General features: G+C 44.3%; 1 protein-coding gene across 1 annotated transcript in view; it reads right to left on the reverse strand.

The window, feature by feature from the left end:
* LOC132407534 (neurogenic locus notch homolog protein 1-like) overlaps positions 1 to 10,422 on the reverse strand; it is a 100,316-nt gene extending 89,894 nt beyond the window's left edge. The window contains exons 1-2 of the mRNA XM_059994215.1: positions 9,859 to 10,422; positions 2,429 to 2,510 (exon numbers count right to left, since the gene is read on the reverse strand). Coding sequence (XP_059850198.1) covers positions 2,429 to 2,510; positions 9,859 to 9,907 — 131 coding nt within the window. The 5' untranslated portion in view covers positions 9,908 to 10,422. The remainder of the gene's footprint in view (positions 1 to 2,428; positions 2,511 to 9,858) is intronic.
* Positions 10,423 to 25,029: the final 14,607 nt, after the last annotated feature.

Below are 25,029 nucleotides of genomic sequence, written 5' to 3' on the forward strand. Positions count from 1 at the left end.
GGGCCCTTTGTCTGGTAATTGCTTATGGGCCCTGAGTTTGGTGTATGAGGGAGGGAGGGGAGGAGGGTGTGTGTGGAGGCTGGACATGGAACTTGGAGCAGCACAATGCACAATCCACACAGTCAACAGATGGCACAACCTGCCCCTGGTGGGGACAGAATTAAAATGTTTGTAGATCCACAAGTGTTGTTTTCTTTCATTGTCTTATGGATTCAACTTTGAGGCCCAGCGTTCCACTGTCATTACTCTTGTCATTGCCCCCACTCCTCCCCTCCCCTGAGCTCTTCCCTTCTGTTTCAAGGGAACATCCACAGCTGTCATTCCACCCACAATGTTATATTACTTTATAACAGGTCATAAAGCCTAAATGGTCTTAGTTGGTGGTTATACTCTGCACATGTCATATGCCAGTCCTATTAACCTTAACCTAACAATATATTCCTTTCTCCTTTTATCTCAGTTCTCCCTGCTCTCTGGGTAAAGATATTTATTTTGTTTTTTATATAGGATGCATTTACGACTGTCTTCTATTTATGACTACTATTCTCGCACTCTCACCACAAGATGAAGCAGCTGTGACCTTTCTATCAAAAATATTTCAAATGTGAAAGAATTCCATCAGATCATACCTGTTCCCCCACCTCCTCTTAACTTGGACACTCCTAATGCAGGCAATGCAGCCCAAGATACTCTTTGGGATTTTCCTTAACATGTGGGATGGTACGTCTTTTACCAGGCTAACACCTCAGAGAATAATCAAGGTCAAGTGCTACAGTCACAGGTATATGTATGCACTGGTGCAATGAAAAAAAAACACAGCAACATCACAGGCAAATAGCATTAGAGACACAAGAAAAATGTAAGCTATGCAAGGAGTTCAAAATCTCAGCAAGGACAGTTTTGAATAGGTAAAAATGAAACAGAAGCTTTTGGACTGTCATAAGAACATCTAGCCCAGAATGTAACTTTAGTCTCATATCAAAGAGACTAACTTGAACTGTCTTTTGGAGTGCCCTCTCACTGCATCAGATTTGGGGCACTCCAGAAACAGTTTGAGGAGGTTGGTTGTCCATTACCTTGAGGAGATAGTCCATTACCGTCTTCTCAGGACTCTCAGAGTAGGCCTCACTAGCAGCACCCATAACCCAAATGTTAATCTAACCAATGATGATGTTACTGATGTCAATTCTACACAATCGGGGTGATATCTTGAAAATGAGATGTTAAACTGAGACCCCATCAGCTCTTGCAGGTGATTGCAAATGATCCCGCCTGGTTCAATCCGAAGAGCAGTTGTCACCTGTGGTCTAATATTTATCTCTCAATTAGCATCAGTAAACATAACTATGAAAACTGGCCAGTATGATTCCTTTAAACAAAACATAAACAATACTTCAAACTTATTCCCAAAGACCTAAAAGATTTTGGGAATCCTGAAGGCAGAAAAGTTGCTAGAGAAACATATTCTTTTCTATTTTTTAGAAAGATCCTCCTTTGCCCCCATTCCATCTCATGGATCACACAGTTAGAAATTCATCTGAGGAATCCTAATTATTTTCTGGAAAAGCAATTCATTGGAAGGGAAAGCAAGTTTCTCTCACCCAGCAAACACCAGAACCCCACCCAACTTGGATCCCCACATACCAAGCAATGCACATAAACAACACCAAAACTAAGTCAACACTGCACCCACCATTGCAATATGACACCTACTTAAAATTGCAACTTGCCTCTCAACAATACAACTATTCCACACCACATACCATCCACCCAGAACAGCATGCCCAGCATTACAACCTATCAACCTGAATTGGCTCAACTCTCCCCACAAGACAGATTAAGTAAATTGAGCATTGGTCCTCTGGAATTTGGATGAATGAGAAATAACCTTATTGAAATACCAAATTCTTTCAGGGCTTGATATAGTCGATCCAGGGATGATGTTTCCCATGGTTGGAGTGCTTAGAACCTGGCGTCAATTTCAAAATAAGAAGTCAACTAATCCAGACTAAGAAGGAAGTTCCTTACCCCAGCAACACACACAAAATACTGGAGGAACTCAGCAGGACAGGCAGCATCTATGGAATAAAGTACAGTCAACGTCTCGGCCGAAACCCTTCGGCAGGACTGGTTACCCCAATTTGTCACTAACTGGCAACAGCAAAGAAAACAGCTCAGTGTCAGTCTGTATATGGAAGCAAGACAAGTGAAGGTGACTTCTCCTCACGTTCCTCCTGAAGAAATGGAATAGGGATGAGGAGGGATAAAAGGATGGAGAGCAGAGGCAAGCAGATGAGGGTCAGAAAGGGCTGCAAAGAAAAGGGAAGGTCAGTGAGCACGAGAGAGGAGAAATGATGAGAAATCAGAACCTATCAGGTAAGAATAAATCAACACCAAATCATGAAAGTAAAAGAGTGACGATACTCACAGGCAAACTTCAGTACCATTAGGATTCCGGCTACATCTGCCACCGTTAGCACAGTATTCTGACTGGATAAAGCAATTCAAACCTGAGGGAGAGAGGAAGACAGCAAATTAGTTGTTTTTAATAGCTTCCCAGCCTAACCAACATTTCTCCCTGATAGCTTGTCCATCTGATTAGTTGCCACCTACTTAGTAAGCAAAGGACACCATTGTTCAAAAACCTGTCTGAAGCATTGAAACAAAACTAAAGCCTCTCCTAATCATTACAAATCATTATTATAATGATTTATTCAACAACAAAATCAATAACACAAGGAAATCTGCAGATGCTGTAAATTCAAAGCAACACGCATAAATGTGGGAGGAACTCAGCAGGTCGGGTCTGGGGAAATGAACAAACAGTTGATGTTTCAGGCCGAGACTGAAAAAATAAAAAGGTGGGGGGTGGGGAAGGGAGGGAGGATAGCCAGAAGGTGATAGGTGAATCTGAGTGGGTGGGAAAGATAAAAGGCTGGAAAGGAAGGAATGTCAAAGGAGAGGGAAGTGGACCATGGGAGGAAGGGCACGGGGGAGGGGGGCAATAGTCAGGTGAGAAGAGGTAAGAAGCCATTACCCAGATGGAAAATAAGGTGTTGCTTCTCCACCCTGAGGGTGTCTCACCAATGCAGGGGAGACCACATTGGCAGCACCACACACTATAGATGACTCCAGGAGATTCACAGGTAAACTGTTGCCCCACTCGGATGAACTGTCTGGAGCCCTGAATATGAACCGTGAGGAAAGAGATGAATGGACAGGTGTAGCATTTTGGCCACTTGCAGGGAGAAGTGCCAGGAGGGAGATTAAATGGGGAGAGAGGAATGGACAAGGGATTCACAGAGGGAGCAATCAACCCCTATTGAAAGCGTGGAGTGGAGGGCAGTTGAAAATGTGTTTAGTGGCAGGATCCCTTTGGAGATGGCAGAAGTTGCAGAGAATGATAAGGGGGTTCATGGGAAGCCTGGTAAGGACAAGAGGAACCCCACCTCTGATATCCTGGAAAGGAGAGCTTCATTCTGGAAGCACATGCTGCAGAGATGAAGGAGCTGAGAACAGGCAATAGTATTTTTACAGGAGACAGGTTGGGAAAGGCAGGTAAAGCTGGAGCTCGTGTGGGTGCTCATGGCTACCCTCGAATCTGGAGAAAATGCAAGATGTCAAAGGAAAAATTCAGACAGAGGAAAGTGGTGGTGGAAGGAAAATGGTTGGTTCTTTTATTGATAAAGAAGCAGAGAGCTTTAAGGGCTTCCTGTTGGCAGAGTATAAATGTATAAGGACTGGACATCCATGGTAAAAATTAGGCAAATAGGACTAGGGAATTTAAAGTTATTGAGGCGATCGAGGACCTGAGAAGTGTCGCAGATGTAGGCAGGAAGGGATTAAATAAAAGGGGATTGAAAGGAGTTGAGGTATGAGGACACAAGTTCAGTGGGGCAGAAGCAGATAGAGACAATGGGGCTACCCAGACAGTAAATCATTATTGTGGTGGTACATCAAAATGATTTATTTTATTGGTCTAAGATCCGGGAAAATATGAAATTTCAATTTAATTGAAGAATGTGCCACATGTAAATCAATATCTCAAGAATACACTGACCCTCACTGGGGGATGGGTCCCACACACACACACACACTGACCCTCAGTGGGGACATGTCCCACCCACACACACACTGACCCTCAGTGGGGACGGGTCCCACCCACACACACACTGACCCTCACTGGGGGATGGGACTCACACACACTGACCTTCACTGGGGGACGGGTCCCACACACACTGACCCTCAGTGGGGACGGGTCCCACACACACTTACCCTCACTGGGGGACGAGTCCCACACACACTGACCCTCACTGTGGGACGGGTCCCACACACACTGACCTTCACTGGGGGACGGGTCCCACACACACTGACCCTCACTGGGGGACGGGTCCCACAAACACTGTGCCTGTGGTCTCCTAGTCTGATCTAGGGTAAAGGAGTGGAAGGTGTGTGGTGGTGGGGGTGGGAAAACTTGGTGAAATCATTATTATTGGACACACGAGATTCTGCGGATGTTGTAAACCTTGAGTAACACACACAAAATGCTGAAGAAACTCAGCAGGTCAGGCATCATCTGTGGAGGGGAATAAAAAGTTTTTGGCTGATACCTTTCAGCAGAACTATTTCAGCTATTATTGGAAACTTCAGTGTGTGAGTCTAGGTAAGCTGCTTGTCCATTCCGCTGTGAGAGGGGTGTCCCTGGCGCTTGCTGAATATGCTGGAGACTCTCAGCAGACTGTGCGTTCTTCTGTCGCAGGCGCCTGTGCTGAGCGGGATGTGTATGAAGCACTCAGTTATAGCCTTGAAGAGCTGGGAGTTCAGTAACAGTCTGTGGCCCATGCGTGGGAACAGGCAACAGCTGTGGAGTAGGGCTCTGTGTTGGGAACAAAGGCGCGGAGAGAGAGAGAGCGAGTGAGAGAGGAGGGAGCAATCAGGGTCACTCATTGGCACTCACTCTCCGCCGCTGCTCAGCGGCCTTCTGTTCTCCGAGGTCTTGGCACAGTTCCTCCCCTGGCTGGTTGCACTCAGTATTACCAATCACAGCCCGGAACTGAGACCACGCCGGCGTGTGTCAACGGCACAGGCGCTGGTCACTTGAGATAGAGACAGGGCAAGATCCAGAGCTGTCAATCCCAGGAGAATGTCCACAACACTCGCCCACACTGTCGCATCCTGTGGAATCTCACTTGCTCCCATTACTGAGGGAATTCCCCCCCTCCCAGGATAAACGAGAAAGCTGGGAGGTGACTTGCGGGTTATTATTAAGGGACCTGACAGGGTAAAAGATGTCACCATTTAGGAAGCACGGACTGCAGTTAGACTAACGCATTTTGGGCGAATAACGTGTGGAAGACGACAGCACGGTGGGGGGTTCAATCCCGAACTCGGGTGTTGTGTAAAGTTTGCACATTTTCCTCGTGACCATTTGTTTCTGTTACCCACTTCCCAAAATTGAACGAGTTGCTAATGGACCACTGTAAATTGCCCCCGGGGAATAGAAAACAGGATGGATTTGACAGGAGTTCCGAGAAAATAAAATGGATTAAAATAGGATTAGTGTAAAATAAGTGTTTGATGGTTTGCATGGGCTGAATGACCTGTATCTGTGCTGAATCTATCACTTGTACAGATGATTCTGACAACTCAAATTCTTCATAACTTGGAACTTCAAGCCTGGGTAAAAAGTTGCTTCAATTCAATCAATTTAATACTATGCCCAGGGTGATGGTGTTGAGTCATCTTCCTGACTAAGTACTAAGTTTGCAGTAAGTAATTGAGTGGGTGGTCAACACCTTTTGGCCCACCTAGCCCACACAAACCATCCAGCATTCATTAAACACAGTAGTAAAGCCAAGCACAAATGGCCACTAGCAAAGTGCGCAGAACTCTCAAAGCACCTGAGATCAGGATCGAAACCTCCACTCTGCTCCCTTCTCCCACACTCTCACCATCACGCTGGTTACCCCTCAGCCTTCTTGTTTATCTTGGCGGCGGGGAGGGGGAATCTCCAACGTAACGCAAGAGATCCCTCCTCAGTTCCAGTTGAATTCATTGGAAGCTGGAGGGTGACATTTGGGGACTGGAGTCAGATATAGGCCTATCTGTAGAGTTGTAAACTTGGTCAGCTCCATCATGGGCATTAGCATCCATAGTATCTACTACATCTTCAAGGAGCAGTGCCTCAAAAAGGCCCGTCCATCATTAAGGACCACCACCAGTGAGGAGATGCCCTCTTCTCACTGTTACCATCAGGTAGGAGGTACAGAAGCCTGAAGGCACACACTCAGTGATTCAGAAACAGCTTCTTCCTGTCTGCCATCTGATTTCTGATTGCACATTGAACCCATGAACACTACCTCACTACTTTTTTTATTTCTGTTTTTGCATTACTTATTTAATTTAACTTTTTAACATACAGATATAACTTTACTGTAATTCAGTTTTTTTCTATATTATCACATTTCACAAGGTATGCTGGTTATATTAAACCTGATTCTGATATGATGACAGGTATTCTTTCTCTATAGGGTCTTAGAAACCAGTTGAGTTTACAGGACAATGACTTTCATCGTCCCTTTTACCAAGATTGATTCAATTTCTTTAACTTCCCTCAGCGTGTTCCAAGTCTGAGGTTAACAGACCAAAAGGCTCAGGGCAGTAGCCTTGGGCATGCGAGGAATGGGCCTGGAATGCCCAGTCCCCAGAACAGGTGATCAGTGAACCATCTTCCCATCAATCTTGTATCGTTCCTCTTATCCCACTTGCAGCACAAGTCTCATGTTTCGATCATCATAGTGGCCAGACCTCTCATAACAATCAGTTGCAAGGCACACTGCTAAACTAGTCTTTAATTTTCCCGGGGGCCTGGTCTATTTTATAATAATTACCAACGATACACTTCCAGGGAAATGATAGAGTGATAAGTCACGTGATAAATACCAGCAACTTGGCACTTGTCAGCAAGTATCACTTTCGAAAGCTCACGGACTAGTGGAAGCCTTGTTGCACTGAACTACGTTTGATTTCCTCATCTCCACTTAATTGCCATCTTCCATTCCAGACCCCAGTCGCTCACAATCCACCTCCCCAACTCTCTCCTCCTCCTCCCACTTTCCCATGCCGGTCCTCCACAGCTCACCTTCCTTCTCCACTGCGGAGCCTTACTTTTGCCAAGCCTGTTACTCACTCTGTCCCGCTACTGGGACGCAAAAGGTGGATGTGAAGACTGACAATAGTTAGAGGCAGGCAGATAGAAATACAGATAGGGAGAGAGATAGGTTTACACTACACAAACAGGTGCAGATAGTCAGACAGACAGACATAGGCGAGAGAGAGAGAGAGAGAGAGCAGAGTGAAAGATACAGAGAACAAGCAAATACTAAAACGCAGAGGCAGACGGGACACACATGGGCAAAGACAATGAGACTCACAAAGAGATGATCAACATTAGGTGATAGGTGATAAACATCCCAGCCCCGTCACCGTAAGTCGATCAGACAGTGACTCCTTACTTCGTCTCTGACCCAAGGGCACTGAAGTCAAGTCGTACCCCTTGATGGAAACTGAGCCCTTCACGCAACCAATGCCGGCGCTGAAGGGTTCTGCGAAAGACGGTTCGACTTTTACGGGAAACCATAAAACAGGAGGTTTAACAGGGGAGATGACAATTTGAACTAAGGAGCTCTCGCAGCCTAGTCAACTGAGAGGAAAGAGTGGGCGAAGAGAGCTCTCTGTTTACACCGGTTGAAAAATCGCAGAACAGTGATCTGACGAACGCGCTCCGGTCAAACGCAAGGGAAACTTCCCACCAGATCGTTTCGATGTCACTTTAAATTGCTGGTGTGATGCCAGGAACTGCCAATGTGGGCTGGCAGTGGCGGGTAAGTCACCCACCTCCTGTTCGTGAGCGCTAAACGGCGCTGAACATCGAATACAAGTTTGGCGCAACTTCCCCACGTGACCGCTGGAAGTTACCAAAAAAACACACACACTCTAGCGTGCAAAGCAAACCGAACATCAGTCGGTGGTGGGAGAGGATGTCGTGACACACTCAGACCGTGTGGGAGCAGTAATAATAAAACAGCTAGTCGCACAGGAAGGGGATTGGTCAGAGAAAAATTGGTGGCCAGCGGCACTGTAAGAAGATACCAGAGTAAAGTGTGCGGGGCAAGTCACTCAAACCTGGTTTCAGTAACAGCGGAGGACACAGAGAAGAAACTAGGCTAACGTAAATTCTTTGGGGGAGGGGGAATGCGATGCCGATCTCTCACCACCACCCTGCGCATCCCGTTATACAACCGGCGTTTACACATAACCTTTAATAAATTAAAGTATTAAACACAGCCCTATTGAGGCGAATAACCAAATCCTTAGACATCAAACTAAACACTACACATGCTGAAAATATGAAATCAAAACAGAAGAATGCTGGGAAAACTCAACTGATCAATCGATAAACATTTTTATAATTTTTAACTTTTTAACTTTAAATCCAGTTGTGATGAAGAACTCTGGGCCTGAAACTTTGTTTCTCTTCCACGGATGCTGCCTGAGCTGCTCAGCTTTTTCTGTTATTTGGTACGGGGAATCTAAAGGAGGGAGGTCTGGGGAATTCCCGAGTTTAGGGCCACGGCGCGTGCATGAAAGGCGTGAAACTCAGGCTCATTGAAGGCTTTCAAGACCAAAATGAGCAAGGCGCAGAGGGTGTAACACCGAAGGAGGTTCCAGAGTTAAGGAAACAAGAGTGAGAATTTAAGGACAGCGATTACTGATGAGCACCTTGTGAAGGTGTGCGGTTTGTCTGCTGGAAGAGGGGCTGGGATTACGACTAATCTGAATATCGGGGTGGGGTGGGGAGGGGGGAAATCAGGTTACGATCAAAGCGAACATGAAGGCTGGGGAGTGGGGACCGAGGGTGGGCTCACACTAGAGGTACTAGTTGAGGTTACCTTGAAATAGCAACATCAGTGGGGCGGGTATGGGTGGGGTGGGGTGGGGTGGGGTGTGCACTCCACCCATGGTCTCTGGGTCGGAGCTATGCGGGTGAGTTTGCTCAGTCTGTGAGGTACAGAAATTAGATCCAGAAATGGGAGTTTGGAAATCGGGGTGGAGGCGGAATTTCTCCCGGGATCCAGGCTGGAAGTGGTTTCTTTCACTAATGCGACCTTGTGAAGAGTTTGCGGTTGGTCGCCCCCCCCCCCCCCAAATAGAGGAAGAGACGTCTCCTTGAATGGGTGGAGTTGGGGTTGTTGCTGAAAGAGATTAAAGAACTAAACTTCCATAATTATGCAGGTCCCCTCCCCGAATCAGAACATGAGTCCATACTTAACAGAAACAATTTCAAGTGGGGAAGGCCTAAAATGTTTGACTTCCATCTGCCCCGCCACTCACACTCTCTCTCTCTCTCTCGCTCTCTCTCTCCCCCTCCAACTTCTACATCTCCCCACACCTCTTCCCCATCGCTGTGAACCTAGCTCCATCCTGCACCCCGACAGGCTCGGTCAGGGACCAGGAGCATCCCCCCCCCCCTTTCTCACACAAACACAATGAGGTGCCGATGTTATATCAAGTGAAAGACAAAAGAAAACTAAATCGTGGGAACTGTGTTCCTTGGGGAGTGAAAGAGGGTCAGGCTGAGATTCCCCGGTTCCGCGGCGAAAGCTATTCGCATTACAATGTGTCCGGGCAAAGGCAGCTCCTGGGACGCAACAAGCGGAAGAAGCTCGAAACTTGCCCGAACTTAACTCGCCTTTAATCGAAACCAGTAACTTAAAGCAACTCTGCCTCCCTGCCTCCCTGCCTCCCAATACCTTGACCTCCGGTTTTATGGGAAATAGTTTTGATCCGCACACCCACCTTGCACCAGGGTGGGCAATGATATTAGACATAGGGTCAGCACCAACATTCCTCCAGTCGAGATTCGAGAGAGGTTCCTTTTCCTTCAGTTCTTTGTGTTATCCTCTCGGTTATATCTTCAAACAGACCATAAATCCACAGAGGTCCCCGGCTGGGGAGGAGGGAGTTGAAGGGAAAAAAAGTTGCAAGCAATTGAAATATCCCTTTTTGTTTAAATAGAAGTAATCCGGGCAAGAGTAGAATTGATTGACGAGGTGAAGTGGGTTGAAATCACAGGGTCCCGTCACTGGTTTATAGATCCGCTCACAGACCTCACGCTCTGAACTTCTCTTTCTCAATAACCTGTAGATGGGAATCTGGTCTTGGCTCTCGGTCCTCAGCTCATCTCCCCAAAGCGTTAGAGGCTGAACTGAGGTAGAGAAAAAAGCTTCTCTGTCTCTCCCCCTGGTGGGCGGAGATTTGCTCCGTATTTGCATAAAGCTGTGAAGAGATCTTCGTCTTTCGTCCCACTCCTTCCGATCCTCCTTGGGAATGGGCAGTCGGAGGGTGCTCGGTAGACCAAGTCTCAACTGGGCACTACCTCTTCCGAGTCCACACCACACATACACACCGCTAACCTTAACTTCAACTCCCTGTACGACCATCGAACTTTTCTTTTAAGTATCCAACTTTCCCTGAAGTAAGGTTCAGCTCTAAATTGGATCAAACGAGAGGCAGTTTTCAGACTTAGCCAAAACTTTTCAACATTTGTTAAACTCTACTTTCTTGAACTAGCTTACTTTATTTCTGGCGCAATGTTACTCCGAACTTGTAGATAAATTTTCATAGAACAAATTTAGACCTTTGACCTTGTTGTTTCTAATCCCTCTTTCCTAGATCAGCTGTTGAACAATGAAAATGTTGCAAACACTCAGACTTCCTGTTGACAACCCTGTGCTTAAGGTCACATCTTTAGTCCTAATTTTTATACTCTCTTCATAGATTCTACCTGCTTAATTATAATGGAAACTTGTAATATAAGCACCGTCACACCGTAATCACCCAGTGGAGACACAGCGCCTCTGCAGTCGCAAGATTGCAATTACACAGAGATGCTGTACCTTGATCTTGTATTTGGAATAACAGTCCTAACTTTGTCATTTTTACTCATCTCGGAGTCGCAACTTTGAAAACAAAATGGGCTTGCAAAATCACTCGACTGTATCGTTATCTCTGATTTTGTTTTCACCAGAGTAACTGGCTCGCCAGTTTGGGGTTTCACTATATTTTTACTGCGTTTGAAGTGGAAATTATTGAGGAATTGTGAGTTAGACAGTGATTTTCACTGCGTCAGATATCCCAAATTGCATTACGGCCAAATACGTGTTTAAGTTTTGTAACAGAGGAACCGAGGTAGTCAATTCAGGCCATGCTCTCTACTCGCTGCTGCCATCAGGAAGGAGGTACAGGAGCGTCAAGTTCCATCCCACCACAAACATGAATAGTTATTTCTTCCTCCCCTCCCACCCCCCGACCACCTTCTTGCTCTAACTTCTCCCCTTTCTTTGCCTGAGGAAGTGCCTCGGCTTGAAACGTCGACTGAGTTCCTCCGGCATTTTGTGTGTGTTGCTCGGATTTCCAGCATCTGCAGGTTTTCTCGTCTTTGCATTGCCCGTCAATCGTCAGGGTCCTGAACCAGCGTGGATAACTTCACGACCCCAACACTGAACTGATTCCACAACCTATGGACTCTACAACTCACGTCCGCAGTATTATTTATTTTCTTTTTGCATCTGTGTTGTTTGTTGTTGGCTGTGTGTCCGTCTTTGTGTGTAGTTTGTCACTGATGCTGCCGTGTTTCGTTGATACCCACAAGAAAATTAATCTCAGTGTTGTATATGGTGACATATATGTACTTTGATAATAAATTTTCTTTTAAACTTTAATACAGAGCAGTCATGTGACAATATTCAGATAGTCTGCTTTCAGTGACATTTGTCCTGATACAACCCCTAAAATATCAGGAAGAAATATCCGATTCTTCTCAAGTTGTGGCATCGTTTTCTAAAGGGGAGATGGGCCATTAACGAGACCTTACAGTGTAGTACCCTCATAAGAGCACTGGGGGCTGTAAGCCTGCATTATGTCCTCAAGTGAGACTCAGACTCGTAACCTTTTGACCCGGAGGTGAAAGTGCGAGCTGCTCAACCACAGCTGACATCGTAAGACAAATTTTTTTCACGAGGGAGTAGAAATTCCTTGCAGAGGCATCAAAATAAGGCCAGTGTGTGACATTACAATCAGGATTGTGTCTCATTTACAACCTAGATCTACATATATTGCTCGCTAAACCCACTAGGACTAAATTTAGACCTGCCTCCCTATTCACAATTTGTAAGAAATCTACCTGTCCCGCCTCCAATGCAATCCCTTAAAAGTTTTGCACAGACCCTCGCCCTCACTCGATGGTCGAGAGCTCGCAACTTCTGTCGATTATCTTATTGGAAGTAACCCACCTGGACCAAGTTGAAAAATAAGAAATCCACTTAACGATGCAGAACACGAAGCTTACGGAAGTTACAGTACTTCTTTATTTTGATCATTACTGGACCGGGCTGCAATGTCACAGTAGTGTGGTATGTTATTGGAACCCTCTCCCTCTCTTAGAATCATAAAATACTGCAGCGCAGAAACAGGCCCACCCAGTCCAAGCCGACACGATATTCTGCTTAGTCCCGTCCACCTGCACCTGGACCGTATTCCTCCAACCCCCTCTCATTCACATACCTTTCCAAACTTGTATAACTCAATCCCCGTCTACCACTTCCGCTGGCAGCTCGTTCCACACTCGCACCACTCTCTGAGTGAAGTTCTCCCTCAGATTCTCCTCGAATATTTCACCTTTGACTCCTAGCTCCGGTCTCACTCAACCTGAAGAGAAAAAAAAGACAGTACACGTTCTCTCCCTATCAATATTCCTCATAACTTTGTATACAGTGGATTCCGGTTAATTGGGACATCGGTTAATAGGGGAAGGCATTTATTTGGGACAACTATTAAAAAAACAAAAACACCAAATCGAGAAAATATCCAGGATTCCCTTCGTTTATTTGGGGCACTATGCCACTTCATTGGGGACAGGAGTCTGTTGCCGAACAGATTCTACCTTGTGTCAGTCGCATGTGCGCACCTGGCCGTTAGACAGATGACCATGCTTCAAACTTTAAATAGCGACAGTTGCGCGTGTTTGCATTCAACAAGCAGTGATTTTTGTGACTGATAGTTGGGCGAGAAATAAGTAAGGCAATTTAAATTGTTTTGTTCACCGTGGTTTCAAATATTCAGACTTGAAGATGCCAAAAAGTATCAGGTTTGAAAATGAAACAATTTCACGACTTCAACAAGTTAAGAATTATGAAGAATTTGGAGGTATCAGCAATCATATTGAATGTTACAATGAAAATGAAGATTTGGCATTATATGCTTTCAAGAGGGTGAACCCTTGCAAGGTGACAGCCTCTGATAGTGTATCTGTAGGGTTCTGAAAACCTGTGCCAACCAACTAATGAGGCATGTTCAAAGACTTCAATCTCTCGTTGCTACAGTGGGAAGTGCCTACCTGCTTCAAAAGGGCAACAATTATACAAATGCACAAGAAAAGTAGGGCGAGCTGCCTTAGACTATTGTCCAGTAGCAGTCTTATTTAAGGACCCATCACCACAATAGGTCTACAGTGGATGTGATCCCATTGGCTCTTTACACATCCTTGGATCACTGGACAATACTAATACCTTTGTCAGGATGCTGTTTGTTGACGACAGATCTATGTTCAACACAATCATTCCTGCTGTTCTGGCAAAACCTTGGCCTCTGCATCCCCCTCTGCAACTGGATCCTTGATTTCCTCACCGGAAGACCACAGTCAGTGCTGATAATCAACACTGGCACACCTCAAGTAGGAGTGCTTCCACTTCTCTACTCTCCCTACATCCAAGACTGTGTGGCTAGGCACAGCTCAAACGCCATCTATAAATTTGCTGATGACACAATTATTGTTGGCGGGATTTCAGATGGTGACAAGGAGGCACAAGATAGATCAGCTGGTTAAGTGGTATCACAGCAACAACCCTGCACTCAGTGTCAGTAAGACCGAAGAATTGACTGTGGACTTCAAGAAGGGTAGAATGAGGGCACACACACACCAATCCTCATCAAGGGATCAGGGGTGGAAAAGGTGAGCAATTTCAAGTTCCTGGGAGTCAATATTTCTGATAATTTATACTGGGCCAACACATCAATGCATCTATGAAGACAGCACAACAGTGGCTATATTTCATTAGGAGTTTGAGGAAATTTGGTATGTCATCAGAAATACTCAGAAATTTCTACAGATGTACTACAGAGAGCATTCTACCTGGTTGCATCACTGTCTAGTATGGAGGGGTCTCTGCACAAGATTGAAACAAGCTGCAGAAAATTGTAAATTCTGTCAGCTCCATCATGGGCACCAGCCTCCTCAGCATCCAGGACATTTTCAAGGAGTGATGCCTCAAAAAGGCAGCATCATTAAGGGCCCCATCACCCAGAACATGCCCTCTTCTCATCGATACAATCAGGGAGGAGGTACAGGAGCCTGAAGGCACACACTCAATGACTCAGGAACAGCTTCTTCTCCTCTGCTTTCCGGGTTCTGAATGGATATTGAACCCATGAACACTACCTCACTACTTTTTTTTCACTACTTATTTAATTTTAACTGTTATATATATTTACTGTAATTTAGTTTATTATTATGTATTGCATTGTACTGCTGCTGCAAAAGAACAAATTTCACAACACATGCCGTTGATATTAAACCTGATTCTAATTCTGAAGGCACTTATCAGCACTGTCTACGCTGATTTTGTTCATTTACAATCAATCACAAGAGCACGGCAGATAAATTGCTCTGTCAATAACTATTAGGAATTAATACACAGTTTTATAGTACTGTGGAGGTAGAGATGGTATTCTAATTTAATTTAAACACATAAATTGTTACTCAGTTGAACGGTGATTTGTCTTTTCCACACATTTTTGCTACTTCTATGAGTCATGAACAGCTGCTTAATTGGGCAAAAATGTACCCCAATTGACCGGAATCCACTCTACCTCTATAAACCTCATGTGCTTCAAGGAATAAAGTTCTATCTTATTCAACCCTTCCCTAGACCTCGAATCCTCAAGTTCTGGCAGCATCTTTGAAAGTTTTCCTATTCAGTCTTTTCCCTTCTCTCTTGGTATTTTCATCAGTCTACCCCTTTCTTTAGTTTCTTGCCCATCTCTCTGACCCCTTCTCGGTTATTTTACCCTTCTCGTTAGTTTCTTGGTGTGTTGTACCTTCCCTCTCACTCAAGCCATTGTGTCGGTGGGTGAAGCTTGTCCCGCTGTCCTTTCTTCAGCTGCTGTGCTCCCTCATGGGCCCAGGTTCCCCTCCCAGCACACCCGCCCAATTACCGAGCAACCTGATACTCAGTACCAGCAGTTGTTCAGCCTCTGCACAAGAACTCCTGTAAAGGCTCAGTTTCAACATACATGCATGGCCAATGGATTTCATCCTGGTAAAAAATGCCCAAAACCTGAAAATGAATTGTAAATCATATCTAAGTGAGGACTGGCCGCCACGTTCCCTCCAGTGAAGTAGCGATAACACCTTCGCCGGATGCGAGGCATGGTGAGGTTGTGGAGAAGCATGTTTCTTATTTTCCATCAGAATCCAGCCGAGTCCCACAACGGAAACAATGGAGAGAAAATGTGGCCAAGGTCCCTATCACTAATCATTGCCTAGAGAGCTGGAACATTAATCAACGGTTCTACTCTTGATGTCTGCCGGTGAATCCTGTGGCTCTCCAGCTGGGTCTCCTGCTCCTCGGGGTACGTGCGCACCGCGGCCGGGCGGCGAACATTGACACAGCGCGAACCAGTAAAAGAGCAGCCCCACCCTCCCTTGTAATCAAACTCCTGCGAGCGTCGGCGGCTTCAGCAAGCACAGGGAAAGATTACTTTTAAAAGGCGCTGATTGCAGCGCGGTTTTCGTGCCCGCACATGTTTCTGGTGGCACCGCGTATCGCTGAAGGGGTTGGTGATTACTGCGAGTTCTTGCAGGTTCAGTTTGTCGTCGGGATAATTAGTTCAGGTACATGAGGTACTTGCACCTGTGTGTGCACAGGTATCCAAGAGTAGTAGGATGGCGGTTGTTATTGACCACGAACCTTACGACTGTGTTCAAATCCCAAAGTGAGGAGTGTTAGTTATTTTTAAATGAACCAACTACGATTCAAAGATCAAAACTCTTAAGTAAACATATTATCAAAGTGCGTATGTTTGCATATACTACCTTGCGAGTAATTTACACTTTATTGAGAAACAGCTCGGAATAGGCCCATTCGGCTCTTCGACCAGCAACCCCCGCCTAATCACACGGGACAATTTACAATGACCAATTAGCCTAGCGCCCTGGACTAGCGGAGAAAACCCGGGCACCCGGAGGAAACCTACGCAGTCACGGGAAGAACGTAAAGCTCCTCCGAACAGATTTGGGAAAAAATAAAGAAGTACAATAGCATTTATGAAAGACTATATATCAACAAAGACTGTCAACCAATGTGCAAAAGACAACAAACTGTCCAAATTGAGAACTTTTCAAGAAAAGAATCCTTGAGAATGAGTCTGTAGGTGGTAGAATCAGCCCAGTCTTGTGATGCACCCAGATTTGGGAGTCTGATGGTTGAAGGATAATAACTGGTCCTGAAACTGGTGGTGTGGGACTAAGGCTTTCATACCTCCTGCCCATTGAGTAAGAACATTGGCCTGGATGGGGAGGGGGGGAGGGTCTTTGATAATCAGTGCTTTCTTTCTTGTGGCAGTGCTCCATGTTCAAAGTTCTACCTACATTTGTTATTAAATGTTATGTATACTATGGACAACCATGAAATCCATCTTCATACAGACAGCCACAAAACAAAGGGACCCATCAAACACCCAATGTGCGAGAAAAAAGAACAAATTGCGCAAACAGTGACAAGTAACACTTATAACTAAAGTTCTCAAAAGTGAGTCCAGAAGCCAGGCCATCATAGCAGCCAGTCCAGAAGCCAGGCCATTGTAGCAGCCAGTCCAGGAGCCTGTTAGTTGCAGTTCAGTGCAGAGATGACTAAATGTCACGGTCCATCCCTCGCCTCTGGCCCCAACACCCCAACCTCAATATACTCAAAGCTGGGGAGGGCTTTGCCTGTGATGGATGGGACTGCAACCACCACTTTCTGTAGTCTTTTCCATTCCTAGGCATTGGCGCTTCCGTAGTAGGTCGTATTCAGAATCCAAACAGTTAACTAACCTTCACTCATGTTAAACTGGGGATGATGAGAAAAGGATTCATGATGTTAGTACAGGGACTGGACAGCTTGAGTTATAAAGAGAGGTTAGATAGACTGGGGCCTTTTCTCTCTGGAGGCTGGGGGTTATTTACATAGCTTTATAAAATCTCCAAAGTTCAAAGTAAAATTTATTATCAAAGTACATAAATATGTCACCAGAGACAACCCTGAGATTCATTTTCTTGTTGGCATACTCAACAAATAGTAGCTACACCAGGATCAATGAAAGATCAACCAGAGTGCAGGAGGCAACAAACTGCAAATGCAAATAGCAATAAATAAAAAGAATGTGGGATAATGAGGTTAAGAGTCCTTAAAGTGAGGTCATTGGTTGTGGAAACATTTCAATGATGGGGCAAGTGAGTGTAATTATCCCCTTTTATTCAAGAGCCTGATAGTTAAGGGGTAGAAACTGTTCTTGAACTTGGTGGTGCGAGTACTGAGGTTCTTGTGCCTTCTACCCGATGGCAGCAGTGAGAAGAGAGCATGGGCTGGGTGGTGGGGTCCTTGAAGGATGCTGCTTTCAATGAAGTTGCCTTGATGAAGACCAGCTCAGTGATTGGGAGGGCTTTACCAATGGTATACTGGGCCGAATCCACTACTTTTTGTGGGATTTTCTGTTTAAAGGAATTGGTGTTTCCATACCAAGCTGTGATGCAGCCAGTCAATATACTCTCCACTACAGATCTATAGAAGATTGTCAAAGCTTTAGGTGTCATGCCGAGTCTCTGCAAACTCCTAAGGAATCATGAGGGACACAGATAAGCTGAATAGCCAATGTCTTTTCCCTTGGGTATGCGAGTCCAAAACTAGAGTGTACAGGTTGAAAATGAGAGGAAAAGGTTTATAAACAACCTGAAGAGAAACTTTTTTCAGAGAGGGTAGTGAATATATGGAATGAGATGCCAGAGGAATTGGTTGAGGTGGGTTGAATTCCAATATTGAAAATGTATTTGGACAGTTATATGGATAGGAAAGGCTTAGAGGAATTTGGGACAAATGCAGTCAAATGGCTCTAGCTCAGTTAGGCACTTTGATTGGCATGGATGAGTTGGACCAAGGGCATATTTCCATGCTTAGGGAAGGGGATTTTTTTTTCTTTACCTGTTCAGTTTTTCGGTGTGGGCATCATTGACAAGCCAGCTTATATCCCATTCCTAAAAACCCAGAACAGAGTGGGCATTTAAGAATCAAACACATTGTGGCTCTGTAATCACATATGGTAGACTTCCTTCTCTGAAGGGCACAATGAACCAGAGGCGGGGGATTACAACAAACCATCTGTGTTTAAATCCACCCTGCAACTATGGTGATCTTCTCATTCAGACCACCGGACTATTAATTCACTAACTTAATTCCTGCAAATCCATGCACACTCATCTGTATTTTTAATTTTTATTGAGATACAGTGCAGAGTAGACCCTCATCCCTTCGAGCAACCTCCAATTTAACCCTAGCCCAAACACACGACAATTTACAATGAGCAACCGGTGCATTTTTGGAGTGTGGGAGGAAACCAGAGTACACAGGGGAAACCCGCGTTGTCACTAGGAGAAAGTACAAACTCTTTACAGGCAGTGGTGGGAATTGAACCCTGGTCATCAGTACTGTAAAGTACTGTGCTAACCTCTATGCTACTGTGTCACCCCAATCTTTCTGCTATTCTTATGTGTGATTCCAGAGAAAATTTTTAGAGACAGGGATTACTCTGTGAGGTGGCAAAGTCCCGATGGGCTGCAGTGGCTTCATTCTGTGCCACAAGAATGTATGAAAATACAAAATAAAGAGTGGGGTGTATTTGTGTTTAAACTTATGTTTAGATTCTTCTGATTTTGATACTGATGCTCTGCAGACACCTTGATTAACTTCAAACATGATTAAAGCAATTCTGAAGCTTTTTGCTAACTGTTTAAACAAGGGTGGATCTGTGGATAACTTCCACAACTGCACGATAACTGCCAACGGTGATAAATCTGTAGTGCGGCTGGAATCACCCAAAGTCAAAATAAACACCATCTTTGATCAATGTGTTTATACATATTACAGAGTAAACATCACAAAGCTCGGCAGTTCAAGTGAAGTATTTGAAAAATATAATCAGTGTTGTACTTTGGGGAAAACACAATGGCCAATTAATACGCCACAAGCTCCAATTAACAGTATCAGATAATGATACCAACCTTCCAATGGTACATTCAGATTGGGGGGAACATTAACTCAATACACACGAGAGGTTCTGAGGGAGGTGATGGGTGAGATGAGAGTGGGTATAAAGAAATAATGTGTTACACAGAGCACCACTGGATTTTGCTCTAACTACATAAAGTTCTAATGAAGCAGGCCATTCGGCCCTCTGTTACAGGCCAGCAGTTATGTTCCTCAAGAAACTCTATCTCATCTTTCCCTGCCAACAGTACTGTGAACTACTGAGCACATCTGCATGAAATGTCGCCGTAGGAAAGCAGCATCCATCACTGAAAATCCTCACTGGCCAGGCCGTGCTCCTTTCTTGCTGCTGCCATCAGGTAGAAGGTACAAGTGCCCTAGGACTCGTACCACTAGTTTCAAGAACAGTTACTACGCCTCAACTGTCATGTTCTTGATTAAAAGAGGATAACTACACTCATCTATTGAGATGTTCCCACAACCAATGATCACACTTTAAAGACTCTTTAACTTGTTATTTCATGCTCTCGTTATTTATTACTATTTGTTTATATTTGCATTTGCACAGCTTGTTGTCTTCTATGCTCTTGCTCTTTCACTAATCCTGATTAGTGTTACTATTCTATAGAGTTGCCAAGTTTGCCCAGAGGAAAATTAATTTTGGGGTTGTATGTGGTGACATGTACGTACTCTAATAATAAAACTTACTTTAAACTTTGAATTCCTTCCATCTCCACATGTTGGCCCCTTTCTCTATCACAGTTCACAACAACTCCATGTGGGTAAACCTGCAATTCTGAGCACTTTCTACAACCTGGCGTAAAACATAGAATATAGAACTGCACATTACACAGCAGGCCTTCTGCCACAAAGTTGTGCCAACCTTTTAACCTACTCCAAGATCAATCTAACCCTTCCCTCTGACTCAACCCTCCACTTTTCTTTCATCCATGTGCCTAAATGTCCTTGGCTTTGAAATGCTGTCAATTAGGAAATCTACTCCCAGCAACATGTCACAAATGAGCCATGTATTAGTGACCACATCATTTCCTTTGATGCTGTACTAGGGTGAAATATTGGCCAAAACACCCGTAACAATTTTCCAGTTCCTCTAAATAGTTGCCTTGCGAACTTTTACATCCAATGGCCCCAGTTTAGCAACTCATCCCAAAGATTTCACTTCCCACAGTACCTCACTTCCCTAGAGCCACCTCCTCTACAGTGCTGTACTCCCTCAGTTCTGCAGTGAACAACCTGGGTGGATTAGAGCTTGTCTCAGGTTAAGGGCTTGAACTTAAGTCTGTAGAGTTATATAGATAGACATAGAACAATTACAGCATAGACCCAGGCCCTATGTCCCATCTATTCCATACCAAACCATTTAAACTGCACCTAGACCATAGCCCTCCATACCCCTGCTATCCATGTACCTATTCAAACTTCTCTTAAGCATTGAAATTGAATTTGCATGCACCACTTGCACTGGCTGCTCGTTCCACACCATCATGAGCCTCTGAGCGAAGAAGATTCCCCTCATGTTCCCTTTAAACTTTGCACCTTTCACTCTTAATCCATGACCTCTAGTAGTCCCACCCAACCTCAGTGGGAAAAAACCTTCTTGCATTTACCCTATCTCGACCCCTCATAATTTTTATACCTCTATTGAATCTCCCTCTGTCTTCTACATTACAAGGAATAAAGTCCTAACCTATTCAATCTTTCCTTATAACTCAGGTCCTCTAATCCTGGCAACATCCTTCTAAATTTTCTCTGTACACTTTCAACCAGATTTACATCTTTTCTGAAGGTAGGTGACCAAAACTGCACACAATACTCCAAATTAGACCTCACCAATGTCTTATACAACTTTAACATAACATCCCATCTCCTGCACATGGTTCTTTTGATTTAGGAAGGCCAATGTGACAAAAACTTTCTTTACAACCCTATCAACCTGTGCTGCCACTTTTAATGAATTATGGATCTGTATTCCCAGATCCCTTTGTTCTACCACATTCCTCAGTGCTCTATCGTTTACTGTGTAAGACCTACCCTAGTTGGTCTTACTGCAGTTCAAAACCTCACACTTGTCTGCATTAAATTCCATCTGCCATTTTTCCAGCTGGCCAGATCCCCCCATAGCTCTGATAGTCTTCCTCACTGTCCATTACACCCCAATCTTGGTGTCATCTGCAAATGTGCTGATCCATTTAAACATATTATCATCCAGTTCATTGGTATAGATGATAAACAGCAATGGACCCAGCACCGATCTTTGTGATCCACCGATCACAAGCCTTCAGTCAGAGAGGCAATCATCTACTATTATTCTCTGGCTTCTAAGCCAATGTCTAATCGAATTTACTACCTCACTTTGAATGCCAAGCGACTGAACCTTCTTGACCAACCTCCCGGGCTGGAGCTTGTCAAATACCTTGCTAAAGTTCATGTAGACAACATTAACTGTCTTGCCTTCATCCACTTTCCTGGTAATTTACTTGAAAATCCGTAAGACTGGATGGACATGATCTTCCTTGCACAAAGCCATGCTGACTATCCCTAATCAGTCCATGTCTATCCAAATACTCATATTTCAGGTCCCTTAGAATGCCTTCCAATAACTTTTCCACTACTGATGCCAGAATCAGTTTAAATCACCGGCATAGGTCATAAAATTTGTTGACATTGGAGTAATGGTACAATGCAATACATAATCATAGAAAAAAAATAATAACAGGCTCATCAGCCTATAATTTCCTGGTTTATTTTTAGCATCTTTCTTAAACAGCTGAACAACATTGGCTATCCTCCAATCCTCTGGTACCTCACCTGTCGCTAAGAATGATTTAAATATCTCTGCTGGGGTCCCTAAAATTTCTGCATTTGCCTCCCACAGGGTCTAATGGAACAACCTGGGGATTTATCCACCCTAATTTGCCTCAAGACTTTAAACACCTCCTCCTCTGTAATCTGTTTAGGGTCCATGATCTCAATGCTGTTTTGCCTCACTTCTATAGACTCTCTGTCCATCTCCTGAGTAATATAGATTCATAAAATCCATTTAAGATCCCTCCTATCTCTTTTGGTTCCACACATAGATTACCATTCTGATCTTCCAGAGGACCAATGTTGTCCCTTGAAATCCTTTTGCTCTTAACATATCTGTAGAATCCCTTAGGATTCTCCTTCACCCTGTCTGCTAGGGCAACCTCATGCCTTCTCTTAGACCTCCTAATTTCTTTCTCAAGTGTTCTCTTGCAGTTTCTTGTACTCAATAAGTACCTCATGTGTTCCAATCTGCTTACATATGCTATGTGCCTTTTTTTTTCTTAATCAGGGCCTCAATAACTCTTGAAAACCAAAGTTTCCTAAACCTGTTATCTCTACCTTTTATTCTGACAGTCACATACAAGCTTTGTACTCCCCAAATTTCACTTTTGAAAGCCTCCCACTTACCAAGAATACCTTTGCAAGAAAACAGCCAGATCCTCACTGATACCATCAAATTGGCCTTTCTCCAATTTAGAATCTCAATCCATGGACCAGACCTTTCTTTTTTCATTTTACTTTGAAACTAATGGCATCATGATCACTAGATGCAAAGTGTTCCCCTTCACAAACTTCTGTCACCTGCCCTGTCTCATTTCCTAATGGCAGATGAAGTATTTCACTCTCTCATTGGGACTTCTACAGATGATTAAGGAAACTTACCTGAACAGATTTGACAAACTCTATACCATCTAGTCCTTCTGACCAGAAGATAAGAAAGGGTCATATCAGATTGTCATGCAAACATTAATTGTGGTGTGTATAGTATTAAAGATAGTGAAATTCCAGGAATAGCTGGCCCTCAGCAGGAACAGAAAGGTTGGAAATATCTAGTGATGCACCAGGCTTTCTGCGATCTTTACATGAATCCCACCCCTCACCACTGAGTCTGTCTGAGATCTCTATGCTTTCAGGATAAAGGCTGACTGTGCCTGATTAAAGGGCATTCCAAGTTTTCAAGATTTATGATTTAAGCTTATTTATCGTGTATACATTGAAACATTCAGTGAAGTGTGTTATTTGAATAACAACCAACACACCAGAGGATATGCTGGGGGCAGCCCACAAATGTCACCACACTTTCCGGCACCAACACAGCATGCTGATGACGCTTGACAAGTCAGCACAGACCACAACAAGCAGCAAAACAACTCCCATTCCTCCCTTCCACCCATGCACATACAGTCTTCTGAACTCAAGACAGGCCATCTTCTTTGGCCTCCTGCCTCCAGCAGACTTCAGTTTGGACTTGGATATGTGGACATTGGGCCTCTGACTATCCCAGTGGACTCACAGAGATTTGCAGACCCTAGTCTCCACCCAACAGACCTCAACTTCTGGACTTCTGATTCGACCCCCAGCATGGACTACTGGACCTGCCAATCACTGTCTTTTCCCCACGAGCTTCTACTACTGATGGCCACAGCCACAGATGCTGAACCCTAAATTCTGTATCTTCCTTGCTGACCACTCTTCCTCCATCTTTTTCAATGTGGAGTTTACTGTCATATGCACAAGGACATGTATGCACAGGTGAATTGAAAAACTTACTTGCAGCAGCATCACAGACATGTAACATCACTACAGAACACAAGACAAAGCTACAAATTTGCAAACAACCTGCTGGGCTGTGGACAGCAAGGTAAGATACAGCTGGAATAGATCAGTTGGAAATTTGGGTGGATAAATGGTGATTGTGGTTTAAACTGGACAAGTGTGCAGTGACGCATTTTGGAAGGTCAAATGCAAGAGAAAAGTATCCAGCAAATGGCAGGAACCATTAGGAACATTGAGGTACGGAGGGGTAGAAAAGGTTGAGAGGTACGTGTGTCAAACGTGGTCAAATGGGTCTAGCTCAGTTAGGCGACTTGGTCAACAGAGGTGAGGTCAACAGAGGTGAGATTGTCCAAAGGGCCTGTTTCTGTGCTGACTTTCTCTGCAGAGGGATCGTGGTTTACAAGTCTATAACGCCCTGAAAGTTGCAACACAAGTGGATAGGGCGGGAAGGAAGGGAACACTATGGTTTCCTTCAACATTCAGGGCATTGTCTACAAAAGTTGGGAAGTTCTGCTACAACCCTATAAAAGTTTCTAGGCCACATTTGGAGTATTTTATGTAGTTCTGATCACTACACAGTAGGAAAGAGATATGGAGGTTGTGGAGATGGTGCAAATGAGACTTACCAGAATATTGCCTGAAATGGAATGTATTAACTAAATGCAGAGGATGAATAAACCAGTGTTGTTTTCTTCGGCGTGTCAGAAGTTGAGAGTGACCTGATGGAAGTGTATAAAATTACAAGATGCATATTATGATGGGAATGTTAAATATTAGAGGAAATTGTTGGTTTTGTGTTTTGCACCTTGGCCCCAGAGAAATGCTGTTTTGTTTGGCTGTATTCATGTGTATGGTTGAATGACATTTAAATTTGAACTTGAACTTGGTTTAAGGTGAGAGGGAGAACATATAAAGGACACGTGGGAGGCAAGTTTTTATTACCTACAGACAGTGGGTGTCTGGAAAGCACTAACAAGAAAGTGGGGAGTGGGTGTAGAAACAAACA

This window comes from Hypanus sabinus, chromosome 18 (genome assembly GCF_030144855.1).
Source record: "Hypanus sabinus isolate sHypSab1 chromosome 18, sHypSab1.hap1, whole genome shotgun sequence".
Lineage (NCBI taxonomy): Eukaryota > Metazoa > Chordata > Chondrichthyes > Myliobatiformes > Dasyatidae > Hypanus > Hypanus sabinus.